We start from the raw sequence: 21312 nt of genomic DNA, 5'->3' as shown, positions 1-21312 counted from the left end.
GTGTACTCAGCCTGTTAGTCTTCTTTTATTACAATATTTGCTGGAGGAATAAGCACTGAACAGACTAGTAGGGTATACAGTAGTTAGTATAATAAGTGTTAACTTGCGCATTTAAATGCTCAGCATTATTCTGCCAGCATCCCTCGCTCTATTGGCGGAGACAGTGTTGCTTTTGGCCATAATCTCAACTCATAAAGCTCTAATAATTACTTTATCATCTTGTGTAAAATACACTGGCTGGTATCGCGTCACTTTTGAGTGGAAGTAGAATGACAAACGCCCCTTAGCGCACTGAGCTCAAAGCAGAGAACTGGACTTGACAAACTAAGTTCATAACCACTGTTGCAGTACCGTTTAACTTTGTTTGGGGAACTTGGGTTTTGTGGAGCCCGGGTTTGTTAAGCCACTTTCGCAGTATACGCCCCCTAAGTGCGTCTGATCCGGCCCTGACATGCATCAACAGAAACATTACATGACAAGACCATTGATTGAGAGTGATTTCCCCAAATAGTTGCCACTCAAACCTTCCACCTACACGCAGAGAAGAATTCTTCAAGGGGATTCAGAAAAGGAGAATATGGTGGCAGAAAAATTCATAACTTGAGGGTTCATATCGAACCATTGCCGAATCAACAGTCCTCTATGAAAATTATTATCCCAGACAACAAAAACAGTGTCTTCTTGCCCTGCCGCACCAATTCAATAGGCCCTCACGAAGTCCATCTTGAAAGTCAACAAATGCTGGGTGCTGTGTGCGCCCAGAACTGCATGACAGTGACCCCAAGATTGCTTATTGCAGCACAGAGGGTTACATTGCCCCCATACTGACCTGGGACGTTGACTATAGCCCGTTTTCCAGTGATATTGCTCCCTCTTCTCCTGGCCAGGTTGAAAACAGCCTCATACACATACTGTAGGTGTATTTATGTGACCTATCATCAGAAGCTAATTGCAAAACTCTGGAACTAACACGAAACAGAAAGTCAGTCATTTACACGTTCTGTACTTTTACTCGCACTTCTGAACCAGGATTTTTCCCAGTATTCTCAGAACATTTGTGACTGCTTGTATTGCTACAGCAAAAAGTAATTTCATATATTCACCTGCACATTCAAATAGCTGCTCTTTCACTCTGAGGGAGTTCCTTTCAAAGGGAACTCTGTAGACTTGCTTCACGCTGATCCTATTTTTCTTCAGCACACGATCAATGGTGGAGAGGATTACATTGTTGTTACATTGTTGATTCCTCTGAAATTGTTGTCTTGGATTATCCGTTGCTGGATTTCACACAGTTTTATCTTAGTTTTGCATCACCATTTGGACAGTCAAGGCCTCTCGATGTTGGTTAAATACAGGATAAAAAAAAAAGAAAAAAAAGTAAAAGTAAATTAAACCTACTGTACTGTAAAATACATTTATAATGGTCATACCTGTTGTCTTCTTTAAATAATTGAATAATTGTTCACGCTATCTGCTCAGGTTGGGTGTCACTCTTTGTCCTGCTTCTTTCATTGTCATTCCATGAATCAGAACTTTATCAATGACAGGGGCACAAATTTCATCTGGAATTATATATTTTTTCGTGGGTCTTTGTCTCAGTGTAGGTCTTTGTTCGGGATGAGGTGCATGAGCAGGTCCAGGTCCTCGTCCTCTTCTTCCACCATGACCTCTTGCTCCTCTGACATCAATCCTGAACAGCTGTTTCTCAGCAGGTTTTATAGTGTGCAGTTCATTGGCAAAGGTGTTTTCAGCTGTGACCAGTTGTGTCTTAATTGTGACAGCTGTGTTGGAACAGTGTTGGAATTTTGCCTCCTAGTGTTCACTTTTTGAAAAATGTGTCCTATGAGTGACGTGTGTTCAAATGAGCAAATGTGCGGTGAATGGAATTTAGTGTCTTATCAATGGAGAAAAACTAATACCACACTATCATGTCCCAATTCTATAAAACCATCAGTAGTGTAGAAAAACGCAATACAACAAAGCGTGGCATTACAGAACTGAAGATGAATAACATTATTACAAAAGCAACACACCCAATTAACGCTTTATCTTACAACTGATCATATTTAACAACTTTAAACCTCTGCACTACAACATCATCTGGAGCAGTTCAGAATCGGTCAAGAATAAATGATCTATTACAAGACAAACATGAAAAATTAAATAAAATACACCCACTCATAAGCACTGGTTTGGAAGACAAAGTGGCTCACAAACCCTTTCCCAGGCTGACATATAAAACCTAATTAAAAAAAAATATATATATATATATATATATAATATATATGTATATATATACACATATATAGTTCACTTCTTCATATAATGCAAACAGAACGATGAACAACATTGTGTCTGTCTGCTTTCTTTGTGTTGTTGTTAAGTGCTGCTCTTCATGTGATGATGCGTTCAAGGGCACTGGAAACTTTGAGAATTATGGACAGACATCAACCAATCAGAGGAGGAATAAATGCTGACGTAACTGTTGGCCTTGTAAGGATCATTTTTGATTGGTTAAAAAAAGAACCACATTGATAATAGAGTTTAAGTGACATGGGCCTATTACTATTAACTCTAAGTAATTACATTTTTAAAGAAATTTGCCCAACACTGCTGCTATGGTTGAAGAAATCTAAAAATATACATCAGGTTGATCTATTTTAATGCCTGTAAAATAATTTCCAGGTCTGGTTATTAGCATATAATTATAATAGACTGGTGCTCTTAGTTTTAATGTCAAATCACCCCAGTGCCACGAATTTGTTTTATCAGAGCTGTCACACTTCAAGCTATCCCAGCTTCAATAACAAATCATCACATCTGCAGAACAACATGACCTTTTTCTATTTTAGTATGTCATGAGATTTGTAAATAAAAAACATAGCGGAAAATGCATTTCTTTTAAAAAATATTCATCCCTCCATATTTACACACCCCGAGGCATAACTGTGATGCCAAGTAAATAAGAGCCTGACAGCACGAGTGACAAGCGCGTCAGGGAAGCCTCCGGACAAACTGGAGCCCTGTGCAGGCCTTCCCTGAACCGTGGATGCTTACGACAGCCAGGCCGCTCAAGCGTTCTTTCGCCATTGATGAGAGGAGGTATGTTTTGATGAGCTTTAGTTTTGAAAAACCTCTATAATAGCATACAGCAGAGGTGGGAGAAAGGCAGTGCTTTGCAAGTCTCAAGTAAAGACCTGCTGGTCCAAGTCAAGTCTCAAGTCAAAACAAGTTGGGTTAAGTCTGAAGTCATAGGCTTGACATTTTTGAGTCCTTACAAGTCATAAGCACGGTTGGGTGTACCAAATAAAAAGCCATGATCTCGTAATTTGCTAATGCAAATGAAATTATTCTCGGTAGCATGTTGACACATCACAGTGTTAATCACTGCCACCCTCGTTATTTGCTCTTACACAGAGGAAAATTTGACTGCTCAAAGCTTGCTCTTCCACCGCTCAAAAGACAATTTGGAGATTCTCATCTTAGCCTCATTCTTAGTTTCTCTTTTGTCAAAGAATGTTTCTCATTTATTGCTCCTAAAAATGACTGAGGAGAAATAAAGTGAGGTGGACGCACAGAGGAAAATTTTATTGCTCAAAGCTAACTCCTCTCCAGCCCAGGGGAAGAGTCTCATCTCGGCCCCATTTTAGTGTGTATTTAAATATATGCAATTTAAAATACAAACATTTAAATGAAAATACAGATGTTGAAAACACAAAACAGCTAATGCTTTTGATACAGCATCTTTATTCTGTATCATTTCACAATCACAAACACTGACTTACACATCAGCTGACGTTATGCAGTGAGTTGTAAACATGACCACATGGGATGTAAATTTGAAAATAAAGCATTACTTCTGAAAATAGTACTAGAGTAGAACCTTGTTTAGCGTCATGAATCCGTTCCAGATGGTCCGACTCTAAACGAAAAAGACTCTAAACCTCTTAAATTCTCCCATAAGTAAGAATGTAAATACAATTAGTCCATTCCGGAAAGCCAAAAATGTGAAGACAAAACATGTTTTATAGTTTATATAGTACTACCAAATATATATTTTCTATACATATATTTATATTAATATAAATAATCCAAAATGAAACCAAAAAATGTTATAAGTGCCAGAATTTTGACAAAGAAGACACTATTGAATTCAAGAAATAACTCATAGCAAAACACCAAGGTGGGCAATCACGTCTTTAATGAAGTTAAAAGTAACCTTAAATGTTTATTTATTTCTTTCATACATCATTTATATGTACAGTATTTGGATTTTTATGCATGTCAGACTGTGTCTTGTAAAACTATGTAATTGTATGTAAATCTATAATTGTAAAACCATACAAGTGTGTTAACATTCTTGAGACTTGTGGCGTAATAGTTAGCAAGTCAACCGCTAATGACACTCTTGGGTGTCCCAAATAAAAAGCCATGACCTGAGGAATTTTTTTACACTTACAATTACAATTACAATTCAACTCCGGCTTCAGCGAAAACTGAGCTTTTGGCTTGTCGCTGACAGATGACGTAACAAGTACAGGTATGTGCCGTTATTTCCACATTAGATTCGTATAATTGAATGTGTGCAATGCCTTTCGCTTTACATTGACAAACAAAGGCGCCATTGTGGGCTTCGGAGGACGCTACTGTGGCTGTTTTGCTCTCTAAACGGCTCTGACACTCCCGCCAACGACGGCAATTTGGGACAACACCTGATCGGGCCTGTAGGTGGTGGGACAACTTGTCGTTGTTTTGGAAGAATGACGTGGGAACATTAGCATGGCAAGAAGCTTGTAATTTGCATTTGACTGAGCTGCTTCGCCCACTCATTAAAAGCGTCCCTGTTATATGCCTGCCTTGTTCTGCATAACGATTGTCGTGGAGACAATTATACAAGGACAATTTTCCAGACACACAATTATTTTAGCAATGATAGCGTCACAGCCGATGGAGTTCTTGTTTGATCGATAAAATTAACAACACTTCTCAGCACTGTAGTGATAATCAACATCTGCTACATTTCAATAAAGAACATGTTTCATCCATTTTCAGTTGTATATTCAATAATTTTGCTGACAGACGTGAAATAAACTACTGGAAAGTAACGCTATTTCGCTAGCAGTCCACATGGAGCTACTACTGTACATTGCCATGTTTGTTATCATACGTACACGGAAATGACGTCATTGGCGCCTCTGATTGGTTATAATTGCCTTAACAGGCCATGGCTGCTGTGCCCCCCCCCTTTGGCATGCACATGACCGCGTATTTGGAGTGTGGATAGAAACAGTTTTAAAACGTCACCGTGTGGATAGAGATTTTTTTGACACCGTGAGTTTTTGAAAGTATACGTATTCCTGTGGACATGGCCTCAGTTTAATGTCACACAGATCTCAAAGTTGTCTAGGAGAAGTAAATGAAACATATGTGAGGTCTCTTTTCTTTTCCTCAGGGAAGTCACACACTGTTTAATAAGATGAGTGGACAAATATTACATTAGTTAAATCACTAGATAATTAACTAGATAAATACCAAAGTGGTAAATAAGAAAAGAGAAAGAAGATATTTGGAGAATGGGTGTGTTTACATGACATTTGGAGTGTTTCAACATGAGGTACACCTCTGCTAAAGACACACCAAGGTAGAGTAACCATCCATTTTATGCTATTCTTATGCTATCAAATTGTATTATGATGTACATCATTTCATCCCTCAATTTTATAGTTTGCAGGGACACCTTATTGGGATGTGTAGGATACGTCCCAGAGAAGTGAAAAAGAAAACTGCCACCAACACGTTTCAGACTATCAACTTAACCATTGATGGTGGTCCGGGCATACACGGCGAAGGAGCATTGTTGTCATCTGTATGCCATGAATTAGGTTAGTCCTTGCTGAGGCAAACTCTCAACCTGAGAGATTCAGAGCAAGACTGTGGTGATTAGATTTAGTTGCATTGAATTAGTCGCAGCAGTGGCATTATTAGTCTTGCCTAGCAGCAGCAGAGGCAGTAAACAGGGAATATGTGAAGTAACACACAAGGGAACATGCTGTTGAGAAGCTTGCATCGCAGATCCTGCTAGGGCTAAAGGATGAAGGCTCAGATATTCTAATTGGTCAAAGGATGCGAGCAGAATACACTAAAGAGAATGTGACGTTGCTACCAAGCAACGTGCTGGCCGAGGCGACAGAGCCACTGTACTGTATCTGTCAACACTGTCATATCGGGGTGAAATTAAAGGTTATGCAAAACTAAAAAGCAGCTTTTACATTTACTGGCCATATCATTACACGTCCACAATCTACTGATATCCATGACATCCATTATAAAGACTATGATGCTCACTTTTGATTGACATGGTGAGAGATTTCATTTAACAACATTTGTATTATTGTGGTTGTAGTTTGCAGTGAAGAATGGAGCACCGCACAGCATCATATTGGCAGGTGACTGTAATATTTTGTTACCTTATTTTAATATCCAAATGTCTACAAGAAGGTATACTTTCTTTCTTTCTATTCTTTAATTGGGAAAGTGATCTTCACGGGTTGCGTTCCGGGATCCATTACACTTAAAACTAGATAAAAATGAAACTATGGTTTCATGTGGCGTCACCTCCGTGTTCACCTGTATTACAACCCAGGATGCAGTGGAAACTGTGAGGCAACGTTTTACACCTTGGCCACACCCTCCGAGATAGGTCCGCACGCAACCCAGAACAAATATGTCATTTGCTGGAACTTAGCCTCAATACAACATATTTTCAATTCATGGGAACTTTTTACAAACTTTTTACAAAAGCACGGTTGTGCTATGACTATGGCTTCACCGGAATACCCTATCGTGGCAACCTCTACATGGAGGACATGGAAAGGAGGGCTCTGAACTTCTTTAAGGGAACACCACCAAGTCACTGGAACAGATATGTGGATGTTTAATGACACATGGGTCAAAATTAGAAGCCAAGAAGTGCCCACTGGAACACAAATTGGGCATTATCAGAACGCTGCAACACAGAGCTGATAATGTTCCCACCAGCCCACAGGCCAAACACCTGAGGGATGCCCTCAAAGCTTGTGGTTACCCCTGCTGGTCGTTTGTAAAAAGTGCATCTCGTTCCAGAAAGAACAAAAGCAAGGTGGATGAGGAAGAAAAGAGTACCAGACGCAATAATATTGTCATCCCATATGTCTAAGACCTATCTGAGAAACTCAGAAGGATTTTCAACAAACACAACATACCACTACACTTCCAATCTGGTAACACCACAAAGACCCAAAGGTTGGTGCACCCCAAAGACAGGACACCCCATACCCAGAAGAACAATCTGGTGTATGCTGTCAGTTGCCTGTGCATTGTTGTGTATCTGATGAAGACGCTCGCATCTTTTTTCGCTGTAACACATGCGTAAACAAGATGGCTGCGGCACTCCGTCTCGGAAGAAGAGTGTACCGCGAGCGTCTTCACATACACTTGAAAGCACAGGCGACAGTGCGCAGGGATATGGCGAGAGACAAATAGAACGCTGAGCGTTTTGTGAGGTCTAATTTTTTTGAGGAGGCATTTTTGTGACGCAAATGTATTACTCTTTTGTATATATATTGTTTTCAGAAGCCAAACGCTTTACTTAAATGGCCCAGCAACTTAGTGGAACTACGTTCCTCCTCATAGATCTCCGACCAGAACTGGACTCACGGGACCAATTGGGGGGATAAGTCACTCTTGTAGTACGCTGCTGATGGGGATGTCATAAAACTTCATGTCAAAAAATCAGAACTATCCCTTTAAGAACAAGTACTAGAATTTAAGTTGTAAATGTAGATCAATGCTTTGATGGTGTTTAGGCCAGCAGAAAAGACCTTGCTGGCCCTTACTGCACACTACACTCTGTGTAGCACTATTTATAGGCAATACTATAGTTGTTTAGACATCACCTCAGCTTCCTTTAGCCTTCAGGGATTATTATTTGTGCAAATACACCACATTAAACTTAAATAAATGTTTCTCTGACACATGGAATGAATGTTCTATGTTGAATTTTCATTCCAGGAACATGGTTGCAAAGCCCCTGATTGCCGGTCTGGTGGTACTTCTCGTGGCTGTTGTGAGCCTGTTCCTGGGGATGTTTATGGGCATGGGGAAGAAAAGCATGCCTCCCCCCACAGGATACTGCTTCTCAAAGGCTGCTGTTGCTGCTGATGCTGGAAAGTGCTCAGAAGTTGGAAGGTAAGAAGACGTAGATGTTTGTTAAGGCTTTGGCTTTTAACTTGCCGTGAGTTGTGTGGCCCTCTGTGTCTTTTATTGTTTTATCTTCTTGTATTTGATTTGGTGTTACTTATTTTACTTTTTAAAAAAACTATTTTATTATTTATTGTTGTTTTAAATGTTTTATGTTTATTTGATTGCTAGTTTTTATTGTATTCATTAATACTTTTACATTTTAATATTTACTGTTTTACAAGTTTGAGCAACACTTTCGATTTTTTTTAATAAAATACGCTATATAAATAAAATGGACTTGGCTACAATTGGAAGCCAAATGTGATATTTATATTGTGTTTGTGCGTGTGCATACATAACTACATGCGTCTTTAGGGACATTCTGAAGAAAAACGGCTCATCGGTGGATGCTGCTATTGCTGCCTTGCTATGTGTTGGCCTTTTTAATGCTCACAGCATGGGGATCGGAGGCGGGGTCTTCTTTGTAATCTACAATGCTTCCTCAGGTGACTAGATTATTTTGAAAGTGTTAGTTAGTAAAATTCACCCTTGCTCACATGTTCTGCTCGACAGGGAAGGTAGAAACTATTGATGCAAGGGAGACAGCACCCAAGAATGCCACAGAAGACATGTTTGGCAACAACACACAGCTTTCTCGTGCAGGTGCAATCACACTTCCAATGCCCTTTAACCTCTTTCTTATATCTTATACAAACATGGGCATTCTGATCTTATATATAGCCACATTTCTACAAAGTGATGCAGTGTAGATCAGTTTACCATGGTACAATTTAAACTTGGAAACCCTGATCTGACAGATTTGCACCCCAGAGTGTGGATGGGAATACTGTAGCTGCATCATCTACATAAATAATGTGACATCATGAAAGTGCATAACCTGCCTATTATTAAGGCAAAAAAGCAAAACAAAGAACGATGGAGAATTGCTCGTGCTGTATGTTCTTTTGTGTGAGAACATGACTATTTATCACAAAAAAAAGAAATGCTTTGTTTGAGAAAAAACATTTTTTCTTTTGCATAGAAGTATTGATTGTTTGATTGCGTTGAGTATAGCTCCACCTGAAAGGTATGGTATCCAACATAAGGGTGCCTAAAACTAGGATGGTATCATTTTGGCCTTTTTCACAAGTTTTGACAATGTAAATGCATACAAACTGAGTAAATTGTTACATGATGTCATAAAAAATGTATATTCCAAGGTCAAATTGAACTATCAAGGTTTTGTAGCCTTGATGTCTACAAAACCTGAATGTAGCCTTAATGTCTCAGACACAAAAAACTAGACAGGAGGAGCTTCAATGCACAAGTAATGTTGTTTCAACCTGACAGGTGGATTGTCCATAGCCATCCCCGGGGAGATCCGCGGCTATGAGATGGCCCACAAGAGACATGGCAGACTGCCATGGAGAGAGCTGTTTAAGCCGAGCATTGCCTTGGCTCGTGAGGGATTTCCTATTGGGAAAGCCTTGGCTCGTGCCATCTTTAAAAGCAAGGATTCCATTCAAGGAAACGCCAACCTGTGGTGAGGAGGAAGCATTGCCAACACGGTTGGCGGATGCAGCCCTGCAATTCTGCTTTGGTCACGTTAACTGAAAGAACGTATAATGATTTAAATACAACTTCACACAAATACGGCCCGTTAAGCTTTTTAATTTGGCCTGACAAATTTTGCCAAATAATTTTTAAAGTTTAACAGCAAAGCTGTAACCAGCATTAGAATTTGCAGTGTTATTCTAAATTACCTTAAGTCTTGAACTATCTGAATAATTACATCGGATTTTTTTGCTGTGTTTTTGACTGCATACACTGATGTTCATAAACTTTTGGTGTTCCATGTGTAACGGATGCCAGCCTGTGCAAGTGTACGTTGGTAAACCTCACTCCATCTGCCTTAAGAGCTGCGGTGAACACGCGGTCGACAGTCTTTTGGCCGTGTGGTCAGCGTTCTCGCCTCCTGTGTTCTAGCCCCGGTGAGGGCAGTGCGAAACAGGGCGGGTTACACATGTTCTATAGTTCAGAGTTCATATTGTAAATCTCAAAACCTTTATTAATGGAAAGTCTTATTGAATAAAATCCTGGAAAATTAAATTCCCTTTTTTCTCCCATTTGGTGTGACACCTTTTGCAGTAATGCGAAACAACTGCTAGATATTTAAAGTATAGTCGGCCCTCGCCACTTTGCGGTTGAAATGCTGTGGCTTGGGTCTATCACGGTTTTTCAGAATATGTGAATTAATAAGTCATGCTGTTTCGTGGTTGAATATGGCCTACTATTAGTAAAAAATATGCATATTGAAGCAAATGTTACATATTTTTGCCTAAATGAAGCATATTCAAGCATAAAAATGGCTAAATTAACCAAAATAAAAATATATAAGGCACCCAGAAGACACATTCAAAGATGCCGTGAATGATATGTAGTATTCTACACTGGTCACTAGGTGCCAGTAATGTTACAGTCATGTTTGATGAGACACACACCGAACTTAATGGCCGAAACAACAGGCTTTTATTGGAGGTTTGAATTATATCACAACAGGCACAATAATCCTTAATAGAAATCCCTAATAAAAACACGGGCTAAGGCAAGCTTAAACTCAATTCACCTCACCTAGGGAACACATTTATATCAACACACACAAGCACAAGTCTTATTTATACCTTAAATGGCTTATTTACTCTTATTATGTCTACTATATTTGGTAATACAAGTGTAAAGGTGACTATTGGGGGGTCCATGTCTAGAATAATGACAAAATGTTGTCGTTTGAAGGAAATGCACCGTTACTGGCCTCCATTCCCGTCAGTTTGGGTTTTAGTACATTCCCCTTCCAGTTTGCATGATTGTACTTTGTTCTGAATTATGTTCATGTGTTTCCTGAAATGTTAAAAGCTTTCACTGTTTGTTGAAGTGTAAAGTGTTTTGCACTTCACGGCCACTGTAATTTTAACCCCTCTGCCTTATTGAACTTCTACATACTAAACATTAGTTCTCTTCTTATCTTCCAGTGAAGTGTTTTGCGACTCTCAAAAAAACATTCTGAAGGAAAATGATATCATAAGATTCCCAAAACTGGCCGACACATACCAGAAAATAGCAGACGGCGGTCCTGATGTATTCTACAATGGCTCAGTAGCGCACAACATCGTGGAGGACATCCAGGCAGCAGGTCTTGTTTTATTATCGATTAGCTGTGACAAAAATAGTGTATATGCTGAGAACAAATTAACCTTATACAAGTATGGACACAAAAGGAAGTGTCATTTGATACCACAAGGGTGATTACTCCTAATAAACTCTGACACCTCTCTCAATGCTCTAGGTGGGATTATCACCTTGGATGATTTATTGGAGTACGAGCCAATGCTGAATGAAAATCCATTGAAGCTGCAGGTTGGGGAGTACACCATGTATGTCCCAGACGCCCCCTCCAGTGGCCCAGTTTTGGCACTCATTCTTAACATAGTGAATGGTGAGCAGCCTGGCCAAGCTCTTGTGCCTCCACGCGGTCTCTCCCTGTGGTCAAACTAATTTTAGACACAGAGAACTGTTATGGAGAAAAATAGAATTTGCTATCAACATCCCCAAAATACTTGCATGCTGCTTTCACTGAAGCAGAAAGAACATGTTCCCACCACATTCATGTTGTTGAGTAATACGGCCTGCCGATGCTGTGCATGTGTGTGTGTGTCTAAATTTGTCTTTTAGCACAACGATGGAGAAGGCTCATTAACTGATTAGGCCAAGAAAATGTGATTGTTCATTCCTCCCTGTGGATATTTTGCAGGGTACAACTTCACAGACACAAGTGTCTCGACAGCTGAGAAGAAGACTCTCACATATCATCGCATCATAGAGGCTTTCCGTTTTGCTTATGCGAAGAGGAGCAAACTCGGGGACCCACGTTATCTTAATATTACAGATGTAAGCCTCCAAGTTATCATTAGCTTGTAAAGCGATATTTTAATATCATTGCAGGATGAGGGTATACTCGCAGTGGCTGGAATCCTCTCCTGGAGGAGAAATGTTTGCATTACATTAGACTTTTCCAAAATGATACAAACTCATTTTGTCTTGTGATTGTCTTGTGTCTCCAACATGTTCCACTCTTCTCAGCTCATCCAAAACATGACATCGGACTACTTTGCAGAAAGCATAAGGAAGAAAATTACAGATGACACCACTCACCCAGACATTTACTACGAGCCGGATTATTTTGTCCCTGACAACCATGGAACGGCTCATCTGTCAGTCATGGCTGAAGATGGAAGTGCGGTGGCAGCCACCAGCACCATTAATCTATAGTAAGATATATCCTTATCCGGCTTGTCACAACCAATCCACCATTCAGTTCCACATACCCAACATCAGGGGTGTCCAAACGTTTTTCACCGTGAGCCAAATACGGTACTGTTTAAAAAAATGGAAGGATACGAGGGACACTTTGACAATACTCTTCATCTTTTGTGTACTTAATTATATGTAAAAAACAACACATATTAAAAAAACAGCCTAGATTTCAGCTTTGTATTACGAGTGACAAAATAAAGACTTTGTAATTGTTTTCCATGTGAAATTAAAACGCGTGCCTAATTGTATGTTCAAAATATGTTGTGGGCCACTAAAAATGTCCCTCAGGTTGGTCTTTGGAAACCCCTACGTAACATTGCCAATCTGTGTATTTCCATTATTACATTTGCAAAATATAGTGGAACCTTGGCTTTCGTACACCCCAGTTTTTGTAGGATTTGTTTTTCAACAAACAAGATTGCCACAAACATGTCTCAGTTATCGTACAGCCAAACAGTGCACAAACAAAGCATCCAGGCGTTGGTGACTCAGTGTCTGTGGATAGTGGTTCTTTTAGGGTTGGGGACACTATAGACCAGGGGTCAATGATCAGAAGCGACAATTTTGAGGAAACGCTATCTTTTTATTGACCATTCTGGTCATTCCTAGCCTAACCTAGATCAAGGCTTTTCTAATTGTGGCACAGTAAGCGTCCCTTCTTTTGTGGAGTAGTCTGTTCACACCAGACATGATCATTTTGGACATGAATCTTTTTGTCAATGTGAAAAATTATGAAAAAAGGATTTTTTTTTCCATTTAAAAATCTAAAAGCCACTTTCTTGTGTAACTTTTAGCTAAAAGGCACCATTCACCAAGTAAACAATCGCTGTAATTCAAAACTTTTTTACGGTAGAAACAAATTTGGTCTTTATGCAGGGTTGTTGCCAGGAGATCTGGGGCCGTCAGAAAAAAATATAACTTTGGGCCCGAACAAGAAAAAAACCCAAAAAACTAACAGGGCCCTTAGAATGGTCATCACTTGTCTCAGTCAGTAAGCAATGAGTTCTGTTGAATTTACTTATCAATTATTAATTAATGCATTTTGATACATCCAGCTTTGGATCCAAAGTCAGGTCTCGATCAACAGGAATACTCTTCAATGATGAAATGGATGACTTCAGCTCTCCACACATGATTAATGGCTTTGGAATTCCTCCCTCACCCAACAACTTCATCCAACCAGGTGAGATTGGTTCATTTTGAGACCTAGACAAATTACCTTTCACACAGACAAAGTCATGTGTTGTTACGCAAGACCGAGTGATTCCCTCTGCTTGTTCCCGCATTTGTCATTATTAGAAAGCTAAGCTCAAATGAAACTACAGCGAATCCCTGCTTTTCATGGGGGTTATGTCCTGGATCACCATTTAATGACGAAAAACCGTAAGACTGTAGCATTTTATTTAAAACAGTAGATTCGTCATAGATTGACGTTGATGTTCTCCTCCAAATTGGGGTCAACAAAAAGTGCCTGTTGGAATTATTAGATGAGATTCAGCGCTAGAACCCTCCCCGTTTTAAGCCCCAAATATGCCTCAAACACTTATGAAACACATTTAAAGTATAAAATGTATAGGCACTCACCACAAAGGATAATAATAATGTAAGTCACAGCATATACTGTAACTACGGTGCGTTCAAGCATCGCCAAACAAAGTACGAAATCTCAATGCTTTACCAAAAACATCATCAGTGAAGCATGAAGGCATAAACATGTGAAAATTGTGTTTTTTTTGTGCTACATGTATGATGTGCATTTTACCCGTATCATCATATAATTATAAATCATTACCAACTTATGATGAATGAAATGTGTTTTCTGTAGAAAATAACAGCCTATTTTCGTCGAAAAGAATAAATAAATACATTTTTGAACCAAAAATCCACAAATTTGCGGGGATGTGCGGGGATCAACTACATAAATTATTATGTAATTATGCAATTATTATTATTATATTAATATTATTGATTGGCCCATTGTGTTCCTCTGTTACAGGCAAGAGGCCTCTGTCCTCCATGTCTCCAGCGATCATCTTTGACAAAGACAAAACGGTTAAAATGGTTGTAGGCGCATCAGGAGGCACCAAAATCACCACAGCTACTGCCTTGGTTAAACTGGTTCATGACTCCTTCACTAATCTCAGTGCTGCAGTCTCATTCACTCTTGAAAGTTACATTTTCCCTTTTGTTCTATTGACAGGTCATCCTGAACTCCTTATTTTTCAACTACGACCTACGGAAAGCGGTGACTGAGCCGCGAGTGCACAATCAGCTCAATCCAAATATGACAATAGTGGAGCAGGACTTTGAGAAGGTATGTGGAGATATGGAGTACAAAATAGTACGTCTATTGTTGAATTCTTTGAATTTTGTAATTAAAAGAACTGTATTAGCTAGGGGTGCTCCGATCGATTGGCCACTGATCAGTATTGGTCGATTTCAGTGAAAAAGCACGGTATCGACATATGCAGATACTTGCTTTATAACGACGATCCGACCCCATTGCAGCATCCAGCCCGGGCACCAGGTAGCCCCCCACGACCACATGAGGTGCCCGCAAGCCTGCTTTTCAGTCAGGTTTTCAGTTAATAATGAAATAACAGTAGAAACAAATGCATTCTGAAATACAAGATGTGAGTTGTGGACACCAGCATTTTGTTCATGTTCTGGTAAAAAAAGCATATTCGCTTTGTTTGGGTTTAAAATAAGCTCTGAAAATAAATGTTATAAAAATGAGTAGCTCTTGGCCATTTTCATTTTGTAAAAGTAGCTCTCACAAGGAAAAACGTTGGTGACCCCTGATCCAGCCTATAGCGACCATTTCCTGCCCACTTTCCCTTCACAAAGCCATAACAAACATGTCTGCCGTGTGGGACTTACCTGTCATTGTGAGAGTGATATAAGTCTTGCACTCAGCCACGAAAAATGTCTCACTGGGATGGCGCGTTAAAGACTTTAGTTTGGTGCGGCATGTGGGGGGCGGGCACTTGGCAGGGTGTGGTGAATTATTGAGGCTCGCGATGTGATCATAAGTCGGGCGGCGGCTAATGTAGCCAAAACGTGTGCTAGTGTGCTAGCTCAAACGGTGGTTGGATTCGTCCGACTGCCTGGGAGTCCTGCTGGAGCACCATCAAGCTGATCTCGCATCCAAATTCTCCTTAAAGAAGGAGTAGGTTTCACCAGTGATTTTGAAAAAGTAATTCAAATATGTTTTTGTCGAAATGAAGGTAATTTTATGGTTCCCCTTTCATATCATATAGCCCAGGGGTCACCAATGTGGTACCCGCGGGCACCAGGTACCCCCCCATGACCACATGAGGCGCCCGCAATCCTGCTTTTCATTAAGGTTTTCAGTTAATAATGTGAGAAAACTAGAAAGAAATGCATTCTGAAATACAAAATGTGAGTTGTGGATACCTGCATTTTGGTAATGGTCTGGCAAAACAAGCATATTCGGTTTGTTTGCGTTGAAATAAGCTATATGTTAAAATATATGTTACAAAAATGAGTAGTGCTTGGCCATTTTCATTTTTTAAACGCAGCTTTCGCAAGAAAAAACGTTGGTGACCCCTGATATAGCCAATAGTAAATTTTAAAATTCACACTTAATCTACTGTATGTGATTGGTATCGTTATTGGCCAATTTCAGTCATGGATAATCGGTATCGGTATCGGCAGCATAAAACCCTGATCGGAGCATTGCTAGTATCAGCTTTTAAATGTAATAAGTACAATGGTAGACAATCAGGCCTATTGCAAAGATAATTAGAGGATATGACTTCATCAATACAAAACCATTCAGAAGAACATTTGTGAGGTCTGGTGGGGTTGAGGTCAGGGCTCTCATCTTGCCTTTATAGACTTTGCATGTTACTGAATGTTACTGAAATAATAATAATAAGAATACCCCGCCGGTCGCCCGAAGTCAGCTGGGACCCTAATTAGGAGAAGTGGCATAGAAAATGGATGGATAATAATAAGAATTTATATAGTATAACGGGTTACAACGTTCTGTGTTATAATGTTTTGTGGTTACGAACGTGCTCCTATAAATCATTTAAAAATGTAATTTTGGTCCGTACACACGCGACTGAACTAGTTAGAGTGCGCACTGGCGGAAGAATAGGAGCAGCACATTGAGGAAGAATTCATTATTTTCTATGCCACTTAATCCACTGAGGAAGAATAACATGCTTATTAGTTAACTTTTTAAAGGAAAAACTGGGATAAAAAAATACGGCATTTATTATTCAGGACTTCTGGCATTGTCCCTGACTGCAAATTCTTTTCAAACAAGTATTAATTAAGTAATTAAGCATTATTAAACTGTCAGTCTAAATATTTGCAGAACTTCATGTATTGTATCTGTGTGTGGTTCTACCAGAGTGTCCTCGAAGGCCTGATCCAAAAGAACCATGTAACGCATCTGCTGAAGACCCCAGATTCTGTGGTCCAGGTGGTGATGCAGCAGGGAGAGCATATCTGTGCAGAGTCAGACCCCAGGAAGGGAGGATATCCGGTCGGATACTGAACGTGGTGCCAAACTCCCCTCAGACATACACGTGACACAGAATGACTCCTTGACACGTTTGACTCCATGTATGTGATTGCATGTTCAGTATGTACGAGACAGCCGTGAATGACAGCCATGAACACTAGTCATCTTATTTTCTTACATTTTTTGGTTTAAAAACATGTAATTTGGAGTGAGTTGCAAACGGTTCCATGCATAAAAAATATGATAATTTAATGGGCATTTTCTAAAGTCCAAATTTGAGTGGTGTAGTGTCAATGTAGTAGCGTTTTCCACATATATTTTTATGGGGAAAAAAAGAATGGGCCTCATTCATGAAATGTTCTTACGCACAAACGTGTTCTTAAAGCCTTCTTACGAAGATTTTTGGCATTCATGAAATGTGTTCTTAACTCACAGTTCTTAGATCTAAGAACAAATTCTACGAACGCTCAGGAGGACTCTTACGCACAAGCAAAGCTTGCACTTTCAATGCGTAATCGCCCTCGTGATGGATTTTGCAACCTGATCCCAAAAAATGTAGTGCAAATAAAATATCCACAAAATAAAATATCCAATGTAACCACAGAAAAAATAAATTGTCACACACAAACTATGTATTTTGACTTTATTTTTCCATCATGATTGTGTAAATATTTTCTAGAGTTTCCGAAATGGCTTGGTTTTTGATTGAGGGCCCACCTCCCGTTTCCTCCAGATGCCTCCGGTGCAGTCCAATCTTTTTTTTTTTTTTAGTCTATTTTAAGTCAAAACACTTCTTTTTAACTTCTGCAGTGGTGCGTTTCCCCGTGGAAACGGCATTTATGTTTCCTGCAATGGTGCTCCATGCCGACTCTTTTTGGATGGTCTGATGACCGGTGGATGCACGTGAAAATAAGGTGGTCTTGTGTTCGCTCACTCCTTGTAAAAGCACCTCTATTTCAGTAGAATTGAAGTTTTTCTTTCGTTTGTTGTCCAGCTGCTCCTCAGTCTTGCCCTTGCGCGTTGCCATCTCCGCCTCCAGCTGCCTGTTGCGCACGGCACATTTTTTACCTTGTATGGGAAATAATAGGCGGTGACCTATGCAAATTAGGGCTCACATGCACGGGCATCACAGTTGGCATTCATCAACCTAAGAACACCGGTGCGAACGATTATCCCTACTTAAGAACGTGTCGTGAATGCGGCGCAGTTTCCAACCCGCGCCTTCTTAAGTACACTTCTTAAGAAGACTTTTAAGAAGATTTTCGTGAATGAGGCCCAATGTTCGATAATTTGTCTAGGTTTGTTTTCATGTCATAAAGCAGCTAGACTAAATAAAATAAAGACACCTCAGGTTGTTTACCTGTTAAGCACAGTTTGTCAGCCCTTTTTAATGTAATTTAACACTGATAGTATTTAGAGGTATGCAGCAGATCCCCGCACATTCGCAATTCAGCATTCTTGGCCCCGCCCGCAAATTTGCTAATTTTTTTGTCAAAATGTTTTTTTTTTCTTCAAAAAATACAGTTATTCCACAGAAAAACATCTCATTCACCCTAAGTTGGCAATAATTTATAAATATGTGATAATACAAGTAAAATGTACAGATTGCATATGTACCACTGCTGGAAAGCCTGCTTCACTGGTAATGTTTTTTTGTCAGACATTGAGATTTCACTCTTTGTTCAGCGGTCCTTGAACACACCATTTTGTAATGTGTGTTGTGAGATGCAAAAGTTGGTTTGGCTGTGGAAGCACCAGATTTGAGAGCCAATTTGGCCTCAAAACGTGCAGCGAGGTGAATACAAGTTAATCATCATAGGTCGGTACTGTAATTACAACAGGCAAGCGGTGTGGTTTATGTAGACGTGGCTCGGAGAAACACCTTCTCTTGGCTGCTAGCCTCTAGCGCTAGCCTGACAACCAGGCTAAAGGCTACACCGTAACTCTGATTAGTGCGAGCAGTGATGTGCGGTCAGGGGAGGCAGGTGGGACAGAGCTTGATCAAATATTTAAGTACTAATAACAATATGGCAAGGCAAGCTTATTTAGAGAGCACAATTCACACACAAGGTAATTCAAAGGTAAAATCACTTCATAAAATCATTCTAAAATCATTACATAAAATTCCATAAATCATTCCATAAAACTAAAAATTGAAAAATGAAGAGTGCAGATAAAATACTTTCATTTGTCATATGCACAGTTGAATAGAAGTGTTTTCAGACTGGATTTGAACATTGCCAAAGTTGAGGATTGTTGCACATCTTCTGGAATAATAATCTAATAATAACATAAAATATATATTAATATTTGCCTACTAAACTATTACACATGTATTTTCTGTATGAGAATCGTTTTTAACATTTTAAATAAAAACGACTGAATTTGAATATTTCTGAATCAAATACAGGGCAGAAACCTAAGATGAGGCTGCCGCACGCGTCTCTTCTCGGCTTAGAGCGCAAGTCCTTTCTCCCTTCTGAGTGCACTCATTGAGTGCTGTCAGAAGGTTTTTGACAGAAGCAGTGCAGCACCAGCCTGAGAGCAGCAAGTCAAATGCATTAAATATGCTCTGCTCTGTTATGCTCTGCTGAATGAATGAATAAATTTGACTGTCAAGAATGAGGATTCTATAGCCAAGCTCATCAGTAGGTGATCAGACTTTTACAACAAAGTATCGGAACTTTTCCTGGAGAAGGATAGTACAAATGTACAAATAAAAGGTATGACCATAAAGGTTTTTAGTTAATAAAATAAATAAATAAAACCAGAATTTCCGGTGTACAGTGTAAGCCGCTACTTTTTTTCCCATGCTTTGTATAGTGCTTTTTTCACTTGTACAGAGAACAAACTAGATGGCCCATGATGCTTAGAGTGCAGCTTCAGGAAGTAGTAATGTGGCCGAGGGAAGTGGAAGCTAGTGTCACGTTTTGAAATCTTATGCAGTGATCTCTGACACATCTTAAGTAAGTTTGATCAAGTGTAGAATTACCACAGCTTCTGTTTGTACTACTCGGGCGCCAACTGTCTGCTATTACCAACATGTTTCAAAAGGCTGGACTACTGTATGATAAAGAGCTTTGGCTCTAGCTCAATGGCAAATGGCTTGAGACAAATGCGACACAACAAGAGACAACAAAAGAGAGGCCGACAAAGTGTGTGACAAAATAATTATGAGGCTGTTCAATTGTGACACTGAAGAAGACGACTTTGGTGGTTATAGTTCCCTTGAGAAGGAAGACTTTTCTGACTTTTCTGGTAGGATACTCTTCAACTAGCCATGTTGCAGGCACTGCTTGGCACTGTTTAACTTACACGCACTGTTGTGTTTATTTAATCAAAAGTTTAAAACATCTTTCTGTGTAACATATTTGCATGTACTAAATATTTCATTTTACAAAGTGGACACCTGCGGCTTACACACAGGTGCGGCGTACGTGTATGTACAAATCTTTCTTTCTCTTTAAATTTAGTGGGTGCGCTTACATACCGACAATACGTGCGCTCGTATTCAAAAACAATTTGAAATTTTTTTTTTTTTTTAATTAATTGAACTATTTTCTTTTTTTCTTGGTTATCCTCTTTATGAAAAATGTGTATTAACATTTAAAAAATTCCGCCACTGGTGGTGAGTACCTATACATTTTATCATGTAAATGCATTTAACAAGTGTGAGGCGTATTTAAGACTGGATTGTGTTGTGAGTGAACAATGACAATCCAAGAGAAAAGGGGAGGGTTCTGGAGGTGAATCTAATTCAATAATTACAACCGACACTTTTATTGCAAATGTTGATCCAAAATTGGAGTTGCACAATTGCAGGAGTGTTTGGAGGAGCAGGAGCGAGTCGTGTGTCAAAAATGGACATTTTTATGGGCATATCAAATACATGTGATTTTTCGTTATTATCTGATGGTTCCGGAACGTAAACCCCTGCAAAAAGCGGGGATCTACTGTAATAATACTTTTTTTTTTTAACTACAACTCTAGAACTATTAAATTATTCCTTTGTATTGAATTGTAAATGTTTTATATAGTAGAGTAGAAGTTCATGTATTGTTGTTTGTGAAAATATTTGCAAATATATTTTTTCTAAACCATGCAATGTTCTCATGCCATGTCTGTGACCATGCTTGTCATTAAACTCTTACAAGCAACTATGGTGAGCATCCATTACTTTACAGGAAATCATGACAAAGCAACTGCAAGTTGTGTTCATGGAG

The 21312-nt window shown here is 39.4% G+C and overlaps 1 protein-coding gene across 1 annotated transcript; it reads left to right on the top strand.

The window, feature by feature from the left end:
- Positions 1–8053: 8053 nt before the first annotated feature.
- On the top strand, positions 8054–21281 carry ggt1a (gamma-glutamyltransferase 1a). Its single transcript, XM_054774994.1, has 12 exons — positions 8054–8226; positions 8596–8726; positions 8794–8883; positions 9571–9763; positions 11250–11410; positions 11564–11713; positions 12029–12165; positions 12358–12545; positions 13647–13774; positions 14588–14700; positions 14792–14905; positions 16976–21281. Exons 1-12 carry the CDS (start codon positions 8054–8056, stop codon positions 17120–17122), a joined length of 1725 nt encoding a protein of 574 aa, XP_054630969.1. The 3' UTR covers positions 17123–21281.
- Positions 21282–21312: the final 31 nt, after the last annotated feature.

Source organism: Dunckerocampus dactyliophorus, chromosome 4 (genome assembly GCF_027744805.1).
Source record: "Dunckerocampus dactyliophorus isolate RoL2022-P2 chromosome 4, RoL_Ddac_1.1, whole genome shotgun sequence".
Lineage (NCBI taxonomy): Eukaryota > Metazoa > Chordata > Actinopteri > Syngnathiformes > Syngnathidae > Dunckerocampus > Dunckerocampus dactyliophorus.
This window is presented reverse-complemented; position numbering and strand designations above follow the sequence as displayed.

Coding starts and splice junctions, on each gene's coding strand:
- ggt1a (XM_054774994.1), top strand. CDS start 8,054: ATGGTTGCAAAGCCCCTGATTGCCGGTCTGGTGGTACTTCTCGTGGCT. Junction 9,764..11,249: donor CAAGGAAACGCCAACCTGTG/GTGAGGAGGAAG, acceptor CTTATCTTCCAG/TGAAGTGTTTTGCGACTCTC. Junction 14,906..16,975: donor TGGAGCAGGACTTTGAGAAG/GTATGTGGAGAT, acceptor TGGTTCTACCAG/AGTGTCCTCGAAGGCCTGAT.